General features: G+C 40.3%; 1 protein-coding gene across 3 annotated transcripts in view; it reads left to right on the forward strand.

Moving 5' to 3' along the window:
• Positions 1-20,988, forward strand: part of LOC122791582 (sodium-dependent neutral amino acid transporter B(0)AT2-like) — a 734,235-nt gene that overhangs the window by 550,571 nt on the left and 162,676 nt on the right. For all 3 annotated transcript variants that reach the window (XM_044059347.1, XM_044059350.1, XM_044059349.1), the window contains exon 8: positions 6,040-6,150. In XM_044059347.1, the coding sequence (XP_043915282.1) occupies positions 6,040-6,150 (111 nt within the window). The remainder of the gene's footprint in view (positions 1-6,039; positions 6,151-20,988) is intronic.

Consider the following 20,988-nt stretch of genomic DNA (forward strand, 5'->3'; position numbering starts at 1 on the left):
AATGTGGCCCTAAACCAGTCCATTCATTTGCCTGCCTTTTTCCCTATCCACAAAACAAAGGAGAACGAATACTGCACTCTTTGAACGTGCACAGACAACTTAGATTTTATTTCTACAGGACAAAGCCTCTCAGAAAATCTGAACAACTGCTAGTTGGCTTTGCTGCAGGAGCAGAGGGGAAGGCCATTTCAAAGCAAACCATTTCTAAATGGATAGCCCATTGCATTCATTTCTGCTACAAGCACCATGGAAAACCTACCCCACAGGGGATAAGATCACATTCCACTAGGGCTGCATCTACCTCTGCAGCCTTTCTCAGAGCAGTCCCTACCAGGGACATCCTAGAAGCTGCTACCTGGAGCTTACTACATGCCTGTTTTTTCTAAATCCAGAGCTGGTTTTGCCACTGCAGTCTTGCAGGGCTTAATAGCTGGCCTTAATGCTCTCTAACGTCCTCCTCCCTTCCTTAGCTTTGGGAATCAACCCAAATGTGATGACTGCAACAGTGAAACATGAAGAACATAGTACAGTTTTGTACACTTTCCATAGATATAGATGTTCGCGTGTATTCACTGTTGCAGTCCTAATTACCCTCCCTCCAGCCCCCTGACTTCTCTTGGCTCTACCTTTCCTTCTTGTTTAGTGTATTTAAGTTTTCTGGTGCATTTGCTTTTTGGTGGAGGTGTACCATAACATATAATTGCTTCGCATTGAGGGGGCACCTGACATCTGGGGCAAGAAGAACTGGTGTAATGGCGTTGGCTGAATGTTTTATACCCCTGACAACCTGATGTCATGGAAGAAGAAAACATCTGATGCAGGAATCCAAGACTCTGGTATTCAGGCTGGCTGAGGGCTACCTGCAGGCAGATAACCTAAATGTGATGACTGCAACAATGAATACACTCGAGCATCTACATTTATGGTAAGTGTACACAACTGTACTTTCTTCCAACATCTTTGAATTAATCAAACTTACACATAACAGTTTGTGTGATTAGTGCATTGTAAATTTCATGATCTTGATTCATAAACCTAGTACTTCACAGAGGTGGCTATGCATACATAAACATATACCTACACCCCAATTTGTAAACAATGGATACATTATCAGGTAAACCCATGCCAGGAAGGGCTTTGCAAATAGCCACCACCCCTACCCATGGTTAGGTCTGCCCACAGTAACCGTGTACTAACTGGTCCTCCATACATAACTTAAAGGACGAGAACTGCATACGAACAGTAGTTGTAGTATGCAAAACCAATCCATTCCTCCTCCTCCTCCATTTATGTATTGCTCCTCTTAAAAAGTTGTATGGAAACATCAGTGCAAATTGTGTTTAAAAAAGAAAATAAAGAAAAACTGCCTGTTACACAGCTGCTTGTGGTGCAGTCAAACCTGTTACCCTAGGCACACACACACACACACACACACACACACACACACACACACACACACACACACACACACACACACACACTCTTTGCTTACAGCAGTTATGCTACAGTTCTTCAGCCAATGGTAGCACTCACTCAGCCGAATCCCCACAATACATTATATGGCAACGATGTGTCATTTACAGTCAGGCACAATGTGAAGGGTAATTTTCTCAGTCACTCTTGCTGAATGACTGCAGTGGACAAGTACTCTAAAGTTCATGTATAAGGTAAGTCCAAGGAATCTTCTGCTCTTAAAATGAACAGCAAAACTAATAAAAATTGACCCTTGATGTAGAGCATCCAGATATTCATGAAAAGTAAAAATTATCTCAACATGTCATCAAAGTATGACCACACATCTGTCTCCAGTCAGTACGGAAGGTTGTGTTAGCAATGCCATGCACAATTGAGCAAACTGACTGCGAATTAGTTACATAGTTGTGACTAATAACTTATAAATTAAAAATAACAGGAATTTATGTAATATCTTAACTAGTATATTACCAAGAGCACTTACAGGCTGCTATAATATGTGGCATAAAGAGCAGATCAGCATAAAGTCCAGGAACAGTAACAGTCAGAGATACTAAACGCAATTAGTGTTCCCTTAGAAAGCCAGTAGCAGGCCTTAGGGCTGTCAAGTTGAGCTCCATTACAGCAGCAGTTAGAGGTCTAAAATCTAGAGTGACCACTGGGCATCATGCTTGTTTATAACCTGAATGGTAGAGCCAAGAGCAATATGATCTCTGTATAGTGACTCATAGGGTAACAGGCAAGAGATAAGTGCAATTGGTATTTTTATAGCTTCTGAAGCATGTCTGTACAACCTATTTATGTTTATTGGTGGTTGCTGTGTGCATGCTGTTTATCGTTTTAAATAGTTTTGGTACATACATCTAATGATTGCATCCATGAGACTGGTGTACTTAGTACACAAGTCAGCAGTATGCACACCAGTACGTGATTCAGAACACTATTGTACTGGTATGTTATTAGTATGATCCAGGTTTATGAATCATGTTAATGACATGTCTACTTATTATTAACTGAGTAAGACTATATTTATGAATGCGGTAGTATATTCTTGGGGTAAAATAATATTTGGTGTTCTCAAATTTGGCAGTGGTCTGCAATACACAAGACAGAAATTTAGAAGATATGTGCATGAATGAGAATTCAACTTATATAGCATCTAGTCATTACTGTTATCCAATGACGTGCAAGAGTTGTAATGTTTTCTCCAGGTATGTCAACTCATTTAGAACAAATAGTGCAAAAACGTGTCATCTGCAGTGCATACCATAAGTGAACCCAAAGGATGAAATGCTAACTTACCCAGTTCCAGATCCCCTGTGAAGCCAAAGAGGTACAGGTGTGTTCCAGTTCAGAGTAGCTCTCATCTTATGTATGTGGATTATTATTTCATGTTCCCTGAAATAAACTCTCTCTCACACACACACACACACACACACACACACACACACACACACACACACACACACACACACACACACACACACACACACAGCAATGTTATGTGTGATTAGTTTATTCAGTTCTGTATCCCTGAGAAATACTCATCATTCTGTGTTCTGGCAGTGGTCTGCAATACCCAAGCTGGGAATTAAAAAAAAAAATTGTGCATGAATGGGAACTCTTATATTTAATGTCTAGGCCATACTATCTTCCATGGACAGCTAAGAAAAAATATTCAAGCATTGAAGAATCTCATAAAGAACTATAAAAAAAATGCTATGAGACTTATCTTGCAGTCCTGGAATATAGGAGCACTCCTGTGTGAGAAATATATCTCTTACCAGCTTGCTGATGTGCAGAAGATCAACATAATTTCTTTACAGCTGTAGAAATCCTGCTGTAATAGAAACTGTGAAACACTATCAGATTTACATGATGGAGGAAAATAAGAAGGCAAACACAATGGTAAAGTCTGCAGCTTGAAGCTGCTGTTAGCAAAACATCCTGACAAAGATCCTTTGTAGTTTGTGGAGATGACAAGCTGTCTAGATGAAATTGTAGGCATCTGCATTAGACAAATACATCAAAATTTAATTTTAAGAATAAAGGCAGAAAGCCTAGTTGCAAGGAATTAGAGACGATGATACTGAGAGTTGAGAGTTGTAGAGAAAAAGACTACTGAAGTTTATTGCCCAGGGGATACTGGGCAAGACCTGTCCCATAAACAAGATAAAAAATCCAGGGTAAATAGTTATTTATTTATTTATTTACATTTGTTGACCGGGAGTGTAAATAGTTATGTTAAATTCTTCAGCTATGGTAGACTGCTGAAAAAATATACAGACATATCACCTGTTCCAAAATTAAGAATGATTCTAAGGCTGAAAAGTTGCATTACTAAAAACTTAATGAATATATAAAAAAACTATGATTTTGATGTAGATAGTGCATGGGATGCCAAGTATAATGTTATGGTTAATTTATATAATATCTGTTTATAGGTTTTAAAAAGAAAAAGATATATTCAGAAAGTCCAGGACTCGTATTGTCACTGCCTAGTGGCCATTCAAATATGGTTTCAGGCCCTTTGAAGCTTGGATTCCCAGATGATGGTTATGTTCTGTACTTAGACAGCCACAGACCAGTATAGACGAAAGTCTATCTGATAATAAGCCCCCACAGGTAATGCTGATCTTGCCAGCAGAACTCAGTTAGTGCCACATGTATCCCAAGTGGTAAGGGTTTCCTACTGTTACCCATAGGTCCCCTCTTCATGAGATGTATCAGTCTTATTTTAGATACCTTTTTGTCCTGGATCTCAATCATTCCACTATCAAGGTTCATGTTTTAGCTTTTCATGAGTTGTTGAAAGCAGCATTCTGATTTGCTGTAGGCTTAGACGCTGTCTGAACTAGGGATTTTAGTACATGTTACCTCTGCAAAATTTGGCATAGCATATTTCAAAGATGCTGGCTAATGGGTGTAAAGAAGAGCCCTATTATGTGGTCTTTCAACAGTGCTATCTTCCTGATGGTAACTGCCATTTCCTCTTAGGAAATGCTGTCTGATTTATCATTTTACTGCTGCATTAACCTTCTAGTATTTTTCCCATTGCCACAGATGACCATCCACTGCAACTAGTTCCTCTCCTTGTTCACCTGGTCTGCCTGTCCCACCTTCGCCTTAACCCTGAAAATGTATACTTCACACAGGAGATATCTTAAAGCTATCTGTAATTTTACCTGCAGAGAGTTCATGAGCATAGCAATATTGATCAGTTGTTTCTATCCTTAACCTTCAGTAAGGAGAGTACAGCAGTGACCAGACACACCGCTCCCTGTCATTTTACTAAAACCATGTCTGACAAAGCAGAAGTGGCCACTGTGACTACTTTGTTTTGCCAAGAACAGCAGTTTGGAATGAGTGCAAATTCTGGGTTTTCTACAGCTAGCTTTATGTTTTCCTCCAAAGTATGACAACTTCAGAGTTGATAGCTTTAGTTAAGTAGAGAAAGGGCAGAAGAGCAAGACCCCTTCCCAGTATAACGATACCAACATTTTGTATTTTAATTTGTTACATTTCCATCCAGTTAAACCATATTTAGTGAAAAAACGTTCAATGGGTCATGTATCGGTTTTGTGTTTTTTCTGATTACATTATTGACCCATATTCCACAAGTATTACACAACTGGATTTGTAACTACACTGTATGTTGTCACCAGAAAAGGTAACTGAACTTCAACCAGAGCTGGTAAATGGTGTTTCACAAAGGAATGGCTTCTTCCAGTGCTTGCTTCAGAAATGTGGGCGTGCATACTTTCATTCGACACCATAACTTCACCTCCACCTCTGGAGCAGAACATTCCTTGCAAAGACACTGCTTCAGAGCATCTTATCATAAAAACTCTTCTGCTCTCCGCTTTGGGTTTATTTTGGGATACTGTTTAAGATTCTGTATAAGTCTTCTACCCACTACAGAAGGCATCTTGTTGCAAGATGTGGTAAGTATAAGAATACGTACTAGCGCAAGTGATCTTTGAAGGTGCCATCTTTAGAGGGTGTTGGATTTCAGCTTTCTTTCTCCATCCTACATTTTGACGCTACAGCAAAAATCTTCATAATTAAGCCATAAATTTATAATTTTATATTTTTAAATTTTCTGACAGGTGGGACTTGGTTCCAGCAGGAGAACTGTGAATTAATGTTGTGTGCACATCTCCTAGTCTTAGTTTTGGGAAACCACATTCTGGCAGTTGAGAGTATGCATAAACATGGGAGCTCAACAGGTTTACATCAGTGACAATAAAGCAGGTACTAGACTGAAATAGTTGTTTCACCTATTGCAGAGGGCCCTTTCAAAATTCAGTTGATGTAGTGAGTTATGCTGTGTATATGATATATTGCTGAATGAATCCACTTCCAAAGCGTAATCACTATTTTGGGGGAAGTGAGCACAACATTCCTTGCCATTTTAACTTTGTAATGATGGAGTGTCAGCTCTTTTTCTTTTATAGCCGTTTGAAACGGTGAAATAATAAACCCAAATGTCAGCTTTAAACTTCCAGAATTAGATTTAATTCAGTTAATCTGGCTGAACTAAGTTTTGACTCCTTTTTTCCTTAGGTGATGTATTTCAGTTCAGTGTTCCCCTACGTTGTGCTGTTATGCTTTCTGGTGCGTGGGCTTACACTTGAAGGCTCTATGGATGGTGTTCGATACATGTTTATTCCAAAGGTAACAGAATGTTTACCATTCCTGTCTTCTTTTCATATCTTTTGTTGTCTTGGAGTACATTTGTTGTTTGTGTCATTGCACAAATACCTTATTGTATTTAATTTTCATTTTGAAACAATTTGACTTCACTTCCTCACTGCATTCAGCCTGGTACTGTTATTCAGTGTAACATGCTTTTGTGACGAGAGACAGTTTCATGGTCCTCTTAGCAAATCAGCTTCACATCAGAGCATTAATGAAACGATTTGCTGTTGTAATTTTGAGTTTGGGCTTTTCTTATGATGGAAGAGAGCCTGAGTAATATGTCTGATTAGTGAATGAGTGACTGGGGATATGTTGAAAAACACAGGCTCCTGTAAGAGAAGTGGGATATTGCTAAATGGACACGTGTCAGGAACTGAGAATCTGTACTTTGGTCCAAAAGAATTAGAGTGAAACAATATTAAGTATACAGTTCTGGGTGGAAGTGGGGAGGGCAGCCCTGATATTAGGGGACTGGAAAGAACTGTATATGCAAGAGTAAATAAGGCTATATGCTGTACAGCTGTATTTCCACAATTACCTTACAAATCTATATATACCTCCTGGAGCTGTATGCATAGGCAGTGTATGGCAACCACAAAACTCATGACTGTGAAAGGAATCAGTCTACTTGTTGTCCACAAGAACTGTAGCTGATTGCCAGAGCATTGAAAAGACAGATGTTTACAGGTCTTGTATACAATTCTATTTTATTCAGGGCAGCAGACATCTGCTGGTTTAAGTAATGGCTCAGATCACAAAGAGGTGTGGCTCAGGGAGGAGAAATGGCTGAGCCGCAATATGTGAAATACACAATGTTCTTTGAGCAGCATCATCTCGACTTTACTTATAGATCTGTTTTGTATTTAAGGCATGTAAGTACTGCAGCCCGTTTTAATAAAGCTTATAATGGTCCCTGTGCTCAAAAAGAAACAATTGTTGAATTCAGGGGCATGATTTATTAGTACCAAATAGTTCAAAATCTTTTACTTTTTATAATTTAAATATACTTTATGTACCTCATTTTACTTAGAAATTAATAAAAAGCCATGAATTACCAAATAACATTGCTGTTTTTGAAAATGTAATGGGGTGTATTTTTTGAAAACCAAGGTACAATGCAAGGGAGAGCAGCCATTCAGCAAGAATTAAATTATCTCCCCACTCCTAACTCCCTAAACTAGAAATCCCTCTATTTGTTTCAAAGTATTATGCTGTATTGCAAGATTGCATTATGTGTGATTACATTTTCAGCCTAGCCGCATGTTTGTTTCTTTCAGTGGGAGTATAACCATGGAGTTAGTATATTTTATTATTATTATTAAAATGTTATGGTGATCAAGTTCAATGAGGGGAACAGGGACGTAAAGAATATCATTCTAATGAACTGGGCCATTCTTAAAACTGATGAGTTGTTCCAGCACATAGGAGAAAGACCCACATTTACATACAAGGTTGACAAGAGCATCATACAAGTGTTAGAGAGGGACCCCAAACTCCACAAATTTGGAACAACCGAAAGTGATAGATGTAGTTACTGTCACCATATATTTAACAAAGGGGAAATTGTTCTGAACAACAGTTTCAACAACAAAATTACTTTTTCAAGAGGAGACTGCAACACAGATGGTGCGGTGTACTTATCCCTCTGTGAACCTTGTTGTCATTTTATGTGGGGAAAGCAGAGAGGAAACTTTCTAAAAGAATTTATGATCACCTATGACATAAGAAAATGCCACAAGAACAATGCGTTGTACAAACACACCTGTGTATGTGAGGGCCGTAAGAAGTTTATTTTTGGAATCTTAGAAGTAGTTCCACTAGAAGCTAGAGGAGGGGAGCTTGGGAAAGGAAAATAGAATATAAGGAACTGTGGCAATTTAGATTAGATGCAATGCACAAACCAGGTTTAAATGAATATGTCACGATTAATCCTGTACTTTAATGAGAGCTGCTAAACTAATATTTTTCACTAATGTTGCTTATTTTAATAGAGTATATGCATTTTATATAGAATTTTAAACAGAGTTTTTGTACAATAGGCACATGTTGAAATGTGGGTATATTTATGTATGTTTGGTTACAAACAATATAGGAAGACTTTGTTTTTTACCATGTTTCTAGCATATTGGTTATGCTTATTTTGTTTCAGATAGTGACTGTTTTCACTGATGGTAACAAATGATGGACATTAAAGGGTTAAGGAACTGGCATGAGGATGCAATGTGACTGGGTGATGTATGTTTTAAGTTGTATGTAAGTCATGTGATTTTATATGGCATCAGGTTCTGAAGAAGTCCTTGAGGGGACAAAAGCACTTAACCTGTTGTTTTTCTAATAAATAGTTGGAACACACTCTTGAACTGGACAGCATATGGTTCTTCTTGGTTATTGGTACTTTACTGCATGGATTGCACACAAAGGTGGATGTTCTTCATGTTTCACTGTTGCAGTTATTACATTTGGGTTATCTGCTTGCAGGTAGCCCTCAGTCAGCCTGATTAACAAAGTCTTGGGTCCTGCATCGGTTGCTGTCCCTTCTTCCATGATGTCAGGTCGTCAGGGGTATAAAACATGCAGCCGATGCCATTACATCAGTCTTTCCTGCCTTGAGGTGCCTGAAGCAGAAGCAGTTCCCAAGTGCCGGTCGGCCGACTCCTGAAATTTTCGTTTTCGAGTTTCAGAACCGAAGTCTTCAACTAATGCTAAGTACCCCGTTGGGGAAACTTTTTCCTTGCTCCTTACTGATGTCAGTAAACATTAATACTTGCATTACTTGTGGAAAGCAAATACCTCATAAAGATTTTCATTCGTACTGTATTCCTTGCCTAGGCCCTGACCACCTTGCTGTCGGTTTTGTACTTTATTTAAAAAAGCACACTATCCGTCGTCGGTATATTTTTGCCTCTAAATATTTCGGTTCTCGGTTTAATTATCCAGAAATGTCATCGGTTAGCCATCCGACTACCGGGATTCTGAAAAAATGCAAAGATAAAGACAGAGACAGGCCGCCGAGGTCCAAAACTGCCAACAACGCTTCTCCTAAGCCAGTCGCCAGTTCGCCGGTACTCAGTGAGATGCTTTTGCAGCCCCTGATACCCGCTACTTCTGATTCGCAGGCCTCTACTGAGACCCATTCGGAGTCCGGAATGCTGCGAGATGCTTCAACTATGGAACCCGCGGATGTCTCTACCTTGGATGGGTCCGTAGCCGCTGTGCAGGCACTGGCTTCTGTGAGTGTATTCAGGCCTATGGACTTGCATATTAAACCAATGCCTCCTTCTTTACTTAGGCCTAAATCTCAAACCATGCCTAAAAAAAAATTTAAATAAATAAAACACCGCCCAGACCACATGCTCAGGCCTGCATGCCTAAAAACAAATGATAAGAATGGCTGAAGATCTAATAACTCTAATCAGGGGTAGCCACCCCCCTCCCCTTCTAAGAGGCCTAGGACTGAAGTTGAATATGAATCTTCTGACCATGATTCTGTTTTTGCTGATACGTTTGATGATCTGGATGTGCCCTTATCTACTTATGAAGATTCTGATGCAGAGGACTCCATTCCCTCTGCTTCCCCTCCTGAGGATTTTTCTTTTGAGGAAACATTACATACTCTAAGGGAGCATTTCCACTGGGAAAGCAAGGATTTTTCTGATTCAAAAATGAGGCTTAGGGATTTCCTTCTCCTACCTCAGCTTAGGCCTTTAGCTATTCCTCCTGTACTAGACATTGTTGATGATGCTTTTTCAGAATCTAGTTTGGCCCCTGATTCCTTGCCTCCTGCTCCCAGAAAACCTGACATACTACAGGATCCCTGAGTCCCACAAGTTCCTTTTTAAAAATCCTATTGCAGATCCAGAGACTATTTCACAGGGGCCCGAGGGCATTAAGGCTTCTACTGCCAAAAATCCTACCCCTTCTGATAGAGACTCAAGGGCGCTGGATAGGTGGGGTAAGAAAATTTACACTTCTGCAACCTCGGCCATTAGGGCTTTAAACTGCCAGTTTCATATGTTAAACTATCAGCAACATGTTATTGGACTGCTTAAACAGAAAATTATGTTGATTCCTGACTGTGTGGAATATAAAGAATTACAGGATTTAATGCATTCTGCTGAACAAGTTGGAAAACATACTTTGCATTGTGGTTTTGATTCATTAGAGGTCTCTTGCAGGGCTGCTGTTACTGGGTCTGTGCTCAGAAGGCATGCTTGGCTTTAGGAGCAATCTTTGCCTGATCATTTTAAAGCTAAATTGTTGGATGCTCCCTTAAATCAGGACCACCTGTTTAGCAACAAGGCTGAGGAAGTTCTTAAAAAGGTGGAAGATAAAGCTAAATCTATGCAAACTGTTAAAGATTTCTTACAAGTTCAGTCTCCTAGATTTAGTAGGCACTGGCCCTCTAAGAATTGATTCTTTCCAGCCCCTTCCAGGTCTTCTCAAGCCAAACCCAGACACAGCAAAACCCCCAGGTTTCAGTTCCTGGGGACACACAGGACTAAGCAATGGGGGGGGGGGGTGCCTCCACTTCCAAATCTGGGAGTAATAAGACTCTCTCCTATGGTAAACTGTCTCAATGACTTCCTTTTAAAATTTCCAAGCACTTATCAACTGACTGCCCCTTTAGGGGGAAAGATTGCTTTTCATGCAAAGAATTGGGAACTCATTACCTAGGAAAATGGGTTTTAAATATAGTGTCCCAGGGATACAGATTTCACTTCCACATGTTGCCAACACCAAGTGGGTGGCTGGCCCTACCCCCAAATCAGTGGGCAGAGGCCTAAAAACAAGTACTTTCCCTCTTAAGCATGGGGGCTATTCAACTGGTACCAGAAGAGGAAAAGGGACAAGGTTTCTACTCAAGACTTTTCCTGGTACCCAGAAAATACAATTCATGGCGTCCAATCCTGGACCTGTCCACTCTTAAACACCTTTTTGGAGATTCTAAAATTCAAGATGCTGACAAAGGTGCCTGGTTGGCAACACTAGATTTAAAAGAAGCATACCTGCACATCCCAATCAGGGAATCTTGCAGAAGATACCTACGCTTCAAAACAGGCTACACGCACTATCAGTTCTCTGCACTGCCTTTGGCTTATCTACTGCGCCCAGGGTATTCATAAAGTGCCTAGCTCCAGTTATAGCAATTTGCAGGCAAAGAAATATTCAAATATACCCATACCTGGACGATTGTCTAATTCAGGCAGAAAGCCAGGGCATACTTTTGAATCATCTGGCCTTTGTACAAAGGGTTCTAACTTGTCTGGGGTACACCATAAACGAAAAGAAATTACACCTGGTACCTTATCAACAAATTATATTCCTGGGAGCAAGCTTGAATACAACTTCCCAGATGGCTTACCTCACGCCAGAGAAACACATTCATTTGACAACCTACTTCAAACAAGTGGCCACAAAACCCTGCTATCTGCAAGACAAATACTGCAAGCCTTGGGGTTCATGGCCTGCTGCATTCTTCTAATTCCATATGCAAGACTGCATATGAGGAAACTACAGTGGTATATAAAAAGCCTATGGTGTCAACATTCTCAGGATCTAGAAGCAATGATTCCTATCTTACCTTGCCTACGCCTAGAGTTCCTTTGGTGGGCAGACGCCTGTCACCAAAGCAAGGGACTACGTTTCACACCACCCCCTGCTGCCCAAACCCTAACAACAGACACATCAGATTATGCATGGGGGGCTCATCTGGCAGGGAAGTGCATTCAGGGCAAATGGAACCCAAGTCAAATGCACCTACATATCAATAAAAAAGAAATGTTAGCTATTCAGAATGCTCCGACAGCCTTCAAGGACCACATTCTTCCAGGACAACTAATGGTAAAGACGGACAACACCACTGTTATGTGGTACATAAACAAGCAGGGGGGGTACACATTCTTACCTCCTCTGCAGACTAGTCATGGCATTGTGGAACACAGCCTTGAGCTACCAAGTGCACCTACAAGCTCAATTCCTAACAGGAGAATTAAATACACTGGCAGACGGACTAAGCAGAAACCTCATGGACCCACACGAGTGGAAACTGGAACCAAGGATTTTCAACATGTTGACAAGCAAATGGGGGAGCCCAGATATAGACCTGTTTGCCTCTCCCCAGAATTACCAATTGGACAAATTTTGCACAAGGACTCCCCACAAACAAGCCTGGAAAGTGGATGCTCTCTTCTTCAGCTGGAAAAACCTATCAGTCTATGCCTCCCCCCCCCTCTGCCTCTCCTCTCCTCTCCAAAGTACTACTAAAAATCAAACAGGACAAACCAAGGATGATTTTTATTGCTCCAGACTGGTCACGCCAACATTGGTACCCCCTGCTGCGCAGTGTGTCATGGTTATCCCCATGGCACCTGCCTCAGACTCCTTCCCTGTTGTCTCAGCAGGAGAACCAGATTCTGCACCCTCAGCTTCTAACACTGAACCTTGCAGCCTGGCTAATTACATAATCTCTCCTTTACCATCCCTCAGTAAACCTGTGATGGATATCATTTTAGAGGCAAGGAGGCCTAGTACTAGAAAATCTTATGCTGAAAAATGGAAAAGATTCTTTGCCTGGTACCAGTCATAAGGGATGAGCACAGCAGCGCCCAATTTACCTCAGATTTTACAATACTTAACTGAGATGCTTCACAAGGGCCTGTCTTTTTCCTCCATTAAAATCCACGCCTCAGCCATTTCAGCTCATTATAACACAGAACCTCCCCTCTTCTCTCATCCACTGCTCAAGCAGTTCCTCAGAGGGGCCAAAAATTTGAGACCACCCAGGAGAGCTCCAACCCCAGCCTGGGACCTTAACTTTGTTTTGGAGAAACTCACTCTACCTCCTTTCAAGCCAGCTGCTACTGCAGACTTAAAATTTCTTTCTTGGAAAACAGCTTTCCTTTTAGCAATCACTTCAGCTAGAAGGGTATCTGAATTAAAGGCCCTCATGGCAGTGGAGCCTTTCATCATCTTTCATGCGGACAGGGTGTTCCTCAGAACCAATCCATCCTTCATGCCCAAGGTGGTATCCAGTGTGGCTCTTAATCAGTCCATTCATTTGCCAACCTTCTTTCCCAATCCACAGAACAAAGGGGAACGGACACTGCATTCCTTAGATGTGCACAGACAACTTAGATTCTGCTTGGACAGGCTCAAAGGAAATCTGAACAACTGCTGGTGGCATTTGCTGCAGGGGCAGAGGGGAGGGCTATTTCAAAGCAAACCATTTCTAAATGGATAGGCCATTGCATTAATTTCTGCTATAATCACCATGGAAAACCTATCCCCCAGGGGATCAGACCTCACTCCACCAGGGCTGCATCTACCTCTACAGACTTTCTCAGAGGCCTCCCTACCAGAGACATCCTAGTCCTAGTATGTACCTGGAGTTCTGTACATACTTTCACCAAGCATTATCATTTGCCAATTTTCTCTAAATCCAAAGCTGGCTTTGCCACTGCACTCTTGCAGGGCCTTATAGCTGGTCCTAATGCTATCTAAATTCCTCCTCCCAACCATAGCTTTGGGAATCTACCCAAATGTAATGACTGCAACAGTGAAACACAAAGAACATAGTACAGTTGTGTACACTTACCATAAATGTAGATGTTCGAGTGTATTCACTGTTGCAGTCCTGGTTACCCTCCCTCCAGCCCCCTAACTTCTTTTGGCTATACCTCTACTTTCCTTTACGATGCTTAAAAGCCTTTTTGGTGTATTTGCTTTTGCTCCCCATTAGGTGGACATCTGACATCCTGGGCAAGAAAAACTGATGTAATGGTGTCGGCTGCATGTTTTATACCCCTGACAACCTGACGTCATGGAAGAAGGGACAGCAACCGACGTAGGACTCAAGACTTTGTTAATCAGGCCAACTGAGGGCTACCTGCAAGCAGATAACCCAAATATAATGACTGTAACAGTGAATACACTCAAACCTCTACATTCATGGTAAGTGTGCACAACTGGACTTTATTTGGTTTTCTGGGTGTGCACTGTTACAGGCAAGAGTGAATGAGCTTCTTTTTCTACTGCTTTGTTGGAATTAACCGCAGATCATTTGATAAAACAACTACTGAGAACTTTTCTACTGCCTTACTGACTAAAAAGAAATTTGGACCCATACTATGAAGGAAGAAGATTCTGGCTTGACTGTTTGCTGCTGTATGTACCCATTGCTTACCTTTTTGACCTCACTAAAGAAGTATTGGTCTGTTTTCTCCAAAGATGGAGTTATAGTGGCAACTTGTGTTCTGTTTGCCTTGTATTTTGTGACCAGCAGGACATGAACTTGAATTAATACACATATTTGGATCCACAGAGACTTGTATTCAACCCTAAGCCTCATTTTCGGGACACTGAGTGACTACAGGGTACCTATCAAATCTGCGAATGCTCAAAATTTCGAACATTACATGGTCGAGACCAAACGTTCGAAATTTTGAGTGCTCGAAGATAGACTTTCAACGGCACCTTACAGTGCAGATAGGGAGAATTTCCCTTTTCTGCACTGAAGTGCGGTCTCAGAGTTGGTATAGTTAAGTAGGGGTTGTGTGGGGGATGCAGGGGGGGCTTGCCTCCCTGCCTACACTGTTAAAGTGTTTTTTCTGTGTTTTCTTTTCTTTTTTTTTTCTCTATGTTAGAACATCCAAATGTCAAACATTTGGTCTCGCCCATGTAATGTTCAACATTTTGGATGTTCGAACATTTAACATAGACCCTGACTACACTAGTCTTCTTGAAGAAGGTGAGACTTATGTTATATAGTGAAAAGATTGTGCTGGCTTGTTTCACCACTTTAGTTTGCAAAGGATTGCCTGGCTGCTAAACTGTTTGGTATATTTGACCTCACTTTCCTAGTGTTGGTCGATTCCTCCGCCTGTGGAGTTACAGTAACTCGGTTACCTGTTCTATTACATTACTCTGTGTGCATAGCCCTAAAAAGCTTTGAAAAGACACTAGAATTGGATATGAGTATTTGGGGCTGACATTTATGAACAAGCCCTTATCTATAATATACACCTGCTTATCTGGGCTTTAACTGTGCTTCTGGTTACTCAGCTGTGTTTTGACTTGGAATAATTTGAAAAGCCGGTTTGCTCACACTTTTCTTAACACACTGAAATAGAGACAATTTAAGCTTCTATTAGTTGTGTTCTGACTTGCTTATGGACTTTACCATTACTTTCGAAAATGGAGGGGGAATCCGATACATCTACACAGTCATATTCCATTGGCTTATTAACACAATTGATTGAGCAACTGACACAACAAGTTAACCAAATCATCACTACACTGAATTCTCTTCCCATAAACATTTCCAACATTAGTATCAACAACAGGGAAGTAACTGGTAATACAAACTCTGCTCTTTTGGTACATTCTGGGAATGAAACAGAACAGTTTACAGACAACAATGGAAGAAGCTACAGTAGCAGAGTGAATAGAAGGCTGCGTGAATCTAATATGATGGCTAATGCACGAGATAACACAAATGGATATAACACAACTAACTATGATGGCAGGAGGGTCTTTAAAAACTGGTTGAACTATGACTACAATTTTACTAAGCCTGCAATGACTGAACAAACAAAGTTGAATGACAAATAGGTTAGTTTAAAAGAAAGACTGAAAAGTTTTGAATCCAAACTGGAAAAACTGAAGTCTTTGCAAATAGAGAATGTTTATTTAAAAGAATGTTTAAAACGTGAAGAAATTCCTAGAGGGTTGAGAATGTACAGATTTCCTTTTGGTGTAGTAAAAGGTTCTAAAGAATATTTCTGTTTAACTGATATGTTCAACAGACATGGACTTGAACTACTTGAATTTATAGTTAAATTCAATAGCGCGCGTATTGAAGCTCTTATAAAAGAGGTTACTAGTTTGGAACAGTTCATCACAAATGATTTACTATTTTTTGGATATGAGAACAATTTTGACAGCATCTTCTTTTATGTTAACAAACATGTGGAACAGGTAATGAAGAGGAAAGAAAATAAATGAATGTGTGACAGTAATGAATATAGAGAAGGGAATGCATATCCTTTACATGAGGGTACTGGGTCAGCTACAAATGTAAACACCAGTGAGTTCAACACATTAACAGACACAGCGCAAGGCTCTGTGGAGAGAGACCATTATGATGAGGATGGTTACACAGAGGAAAGTAGGTATAATAGTTGGAACCAAGAACCCCAGATTCCATCTTGCCTAGATGATTGGAAAGCATACAAAACTTGAGGAGTAGGGGACATTTTTTACCACAAGGTCAAATGAGACCAGGTATGAGAGGGAGAATGAATCACGGGGGAGTAGGGGAGACAGGTTGAACAGGAGATAGGACAACAAACAATCAATCAAAAGGAGGCTCAGATTATTGCCAGCTATGGGTGGAAAGATGTTAACCCAAAATGGTTTCCACATTTTAACTATAGAGAAAAGGAAATTGACACTGTATATTTCAGTTTATGAAAAAGGGTTTAAATTTGCTCCCAGATCTAAAGGAAACATAGCTGACACAATGATAGAATTAAAGTTATTTACTAGGAGGTTGAACTTATCTTTCCTAAACACAACAACTTATGTACTGAAGAAAAAGAACACCTTTAACTCCTCACTATGTAAAGCTTTACAAACTTTTGAAAAAGCTTGCAGAAGGGATCTTTATGCAGCATACAGTCACAACAAGAGGAATTTTAGCAACTTAACAAAAGAAGAACATGACTTACTTGAAGAGCTATCTAGAGGCAAATCAGTCAGGTTATGAAACCCGACAAGGGGGGAGGGGTGATGATAGCAGCACACATCGATTATGTAGGCAAAATAATGAACATGCTCTTAGATGAAACTAGGCACACCCCAGTTTTGAGAAATGAGATCAATATAGCTCACAAGAAAATACATTTTTTTTCCTATAAGATGTCCTTTTGCAGGGTTTAATCACCCCAGATACCCTTGTTTTTTTGATCAACAGGAACCCATTTATTCCGGCGACATTTGATACCCCAAAGCACACAAAAGTGTGGAGGACCCCCATACAGGTTAATTGTAGCTGCACAGGAATCAAAGACATACCCCTTAGCTGTTTACATAGACAGGAAGGTTAAACAGGTATGCAGTAAACACATGCATATCCTAAGAGACCTGTAAGACTTCTTAGCCAAACATGACATCAACAGTTCCAAAGACTCAACTTGTTTTCCGACGGTTGATGTTGTTGATCTTTTCTCTAGTATACCACACCAGGAAGGTTTGGAACTTTTTGAGGATATACTCCTAGAAACCAAATTGCTTTCCGTCGATTACACTGGTTTCTTGGTAGACTTGCTGGAACTTGTACTAACCAATAATTTCCTATACTTTGAAGGTGAATATTTCAAACAGGTTAGTGGAGTAGCAATGGGAGCTGTGTGTGCTCCAACTTTTGTAAACATGGTGATGTTAGGATGGGAGAAGAAGGCTATACTAGATTCCATCTATTCCCCACTATGGTCTTGCTGTTTTCGATTTTTAGATGACCTGTTCTTTGTATGGAAAGGGAACCCCACAGAGATTGAGTCATTCTTGAATTACCTCCAGGGTACATCAACCTTCCTGAGGTTTACACACACTAAGAACACAGTATACATTATCTGGACATTCATCTTAGAATATTGAAAGAAACTTGTACAGCTACGATCTATAGAAAGGACACATACTCTAATGACTTTCTGCACTTTAACAGTGGGCATCCAGGTTACCGTAAAAGGAACTTGGTAAAGGGACAATTCATTTGTGTGGCTAGGATGAATTCTAATGAAATTTTGTTCAAAGAAGAACTGGACAAAATTACATCCATGTTCTAGGAGAGGGGTTACCCACAGAAATTGTTAAGAACACTTAGGGAGGAAGTGGTTTGCAACAGAGACATCAGGTACCCATTTATATTGGGGAAGCTGGATTTATTGGAGTGTATTGGACAGAGTAAAAGCACGGATACTAAAAGTTTACAAAATGTTATGGTGATCAACTTCAGTGAGGGGAACAGGGACGTAAAGAATATAATTCTAAGGAATTGAGCCATTCTTAAAATTGATGAAGAGTTGTTTCAGCACATAAGAGAAAGACCCACATTTACATACAAGGTTGACAAGAGCATCAAACAAGTGTTAGAGAGGGACCCCAAACCCCACAAATTTGGAGCAACCAAATGTGGTAGATGTAGGTACTGTCACCACATATTTAACAAAGGGGAAATTGTTCTGAACAACACTTTCAACAACAAAATTACTTTTTCAAGAGGAGACACAATACAAGTGGTGTGGTGTACTTGACCCTCTGTGACCCTTGTTCATTTTATGTGGGGAAAATGGACAGGAAAACTTCTAAGAATTTATGAACACCTATATGACATAAGTAAATGCAACAAGAACAATGCGTTGTACAAACACACCTGTGTATATGAGGGCCATAAGAAGTTTATTTTTGGAATCTTAGAAGTAGTACCACTAGAAGCAAGAGGGGGTGGGCTTGGGAAATGAAAATAGAATACACGGAACTTCCATGGCAATTTAGATTAGATGCAGTGCACAAACCAGGTTTAAATGAATGTCACGATTAATTCTGTACTTAAAATGAGAGCTGCTAAACTGTTATATTTTTTACTAATTTTGCTTATTTTAATAGAGTATATGCATTTTATATAGAATTTTAAACATAATTTTTGTACAGTAGGCACATGTTGAAATGTGGGTATATTTATGTATGTTTGGTTTTAAAAAATATAGGAAGACTTTGTTTTTTATCAAGTTTTTACCATGTCTCTATCATATTGGTTATGCTTATTTTGTTTCAGGTAGTGACTTTGTTTTCACTGATGGTAATGTATGATGGACATTAAAGTGTTAAGGGACTGACATGAGGATGCACTGTGATTGGGTGATGTATGTTTTATGTTGTATATAAGTCATGTGATTTTGTATGGCATCAGGTTCTGAAGAAGTCCTTGAGGGGACAAAAGTTCTTAACTTCTTGTTGTTTTTCTAATAAATAGAAGCACACTCTTGACCTGGACAGCGTGTGGGTCTTCATGGTCAAATATTAGCTGCCCCAGTAGTGTCTTTTTCAGGCATTGCTAAACAGATAAACTTTCCAACTTAGCAAAATCTGCTCATGAAGGGCTAAAGGTGTTGCTGCTCATTGCTGGGAGTCTCAACGAGAAATATATTCCCTGGAATCACTCCACATCCTGGAGAGTACTGACATCTGTGCAGTTGCTGAGATGTGGTTCGGAGGTGCGAAGGGTGCCCCGGCAGTGCAAGGCTAAAGTGCCTTCCATACATTCGGACCACCCACTGCACATGAAGGGACAAAAGGTGGAGGTGTATCAGTCTACATAAAGGATAAGCACACATAAAGGCTGGTCAAACAATATGACACTCTTCATCTACTTTATGTCCAACTAACTGTAGGTAAAAAATTCCTTAGCATATCTTTTCTAGCTACAGGTCCCCAATCATGACCCAAGAAAGCCATATCTTATACCTGAATGTACTAGTATCTCTTACCATTCAGACCAACACCATACCCAAGGCTGATTTTGACTATCCCTCCCTTAACTGGGAAGCTTGTACAACCACTAGTACAACCAGTAACATGCAGGCTCAAGGATTTCTAGTCTATCAGTACCAATGCCCTGGAACAGCTAGTCTGTACTCCCATTGGATCCCCCCCCCCACCAGGTGTAATGTCCTCACTGGTTAAATCAGATCACAAGTGTTCTCCTTTGAAATAAATATTAAGCTAGACTCCTCCTCTAACCTGAGAACTTTTATGAACTTTTCTAAAGCTAGCTACCTCCTATTAAGTGACAGCACAGCTAATTTCAAGTTCCCCCAAACCCAGAAAATATAGAGGCCAATGCAGAGGTGTACTCAAAAGCACTGTACAACCATATAAACAGCTGCATAGAAACTGCAGTACCAGATTGAAATAAACCTAGATCAAACTGCAAAAACAAGTCACTCTGGTGGACCCCTGGTATAAATAGGTTGTAGAACAAAAGAAAGAAAATCCTGTCCAGAAGTAGGAGAGGATGTGCACAACAGGGCAAAAACTCTCAGTTTAAACAAGCAAATCAGGGGACTGGTCAATTCTTGGAAAACCAACTTTGAGGTAAGAATAGCCTCCTGAGCAAAGGCTAACCATAAAGCATTTTTCAATTATGTCCGCAGTCTTAAGGGAAATACTCAACAATGTGTGGAATTAAATGTACACAGCACCAGCTATACACAGCCAGAAGATATAGCAAATCTGGTGGCTGATAAATTCAGCGTGAATTTCACCTCTCCATCACTTCCTGTTCCTGGAAACACCCTCCACCATTCTTCGACCGGTTATCAAAAAGAACAGGTAGTTACTGTGGTCACTAAATCTAAAAACATGGCCTTGATGGGTCCTGCCAGTATCCCAGGATGCCTCTTAAATACCTTGAAACATGACCTGTCAGGCCCACTAGAATGTATGTTTAACTACAGGTACCAGGCAGGCTTTGTCCCTGGAAAGTGGAATAAAGCAACTGTCATCCCTGTGCATAAAGGGGGACCATTAACAGACCCAGGAAATTACAAACCCATAAGTCTGACTAGTTTCATATGCAAGGCCATGAAAAGAATAACCATGGACCTGATAAGCAATGACATAGAAAATCTCCAAATAATGGACACAACCCAGTTTGGCGTTGTTAAGGGCAGATTATGACTGCTCAGTCTGGTGGACTTTTTTGAGAAGGTCACAGAGACAGTGGATTAGGGTAAAACAATGTATACTGCCTATCTT

Source organism: Protopterus annectens, chromosome 17.part0, assembly GCF_019279795.1.
Source record: "Protopterus annectens isolate FY-2018-M chromosome 17.part0, PAN1.0, whole genome shotgun sequence".
Taxonomy (NCBI): Eukaryota; Metazoa; Chordata; order Ceratodontiformes; family Protopteridae; genus Protopterus; species Protopterus annectens.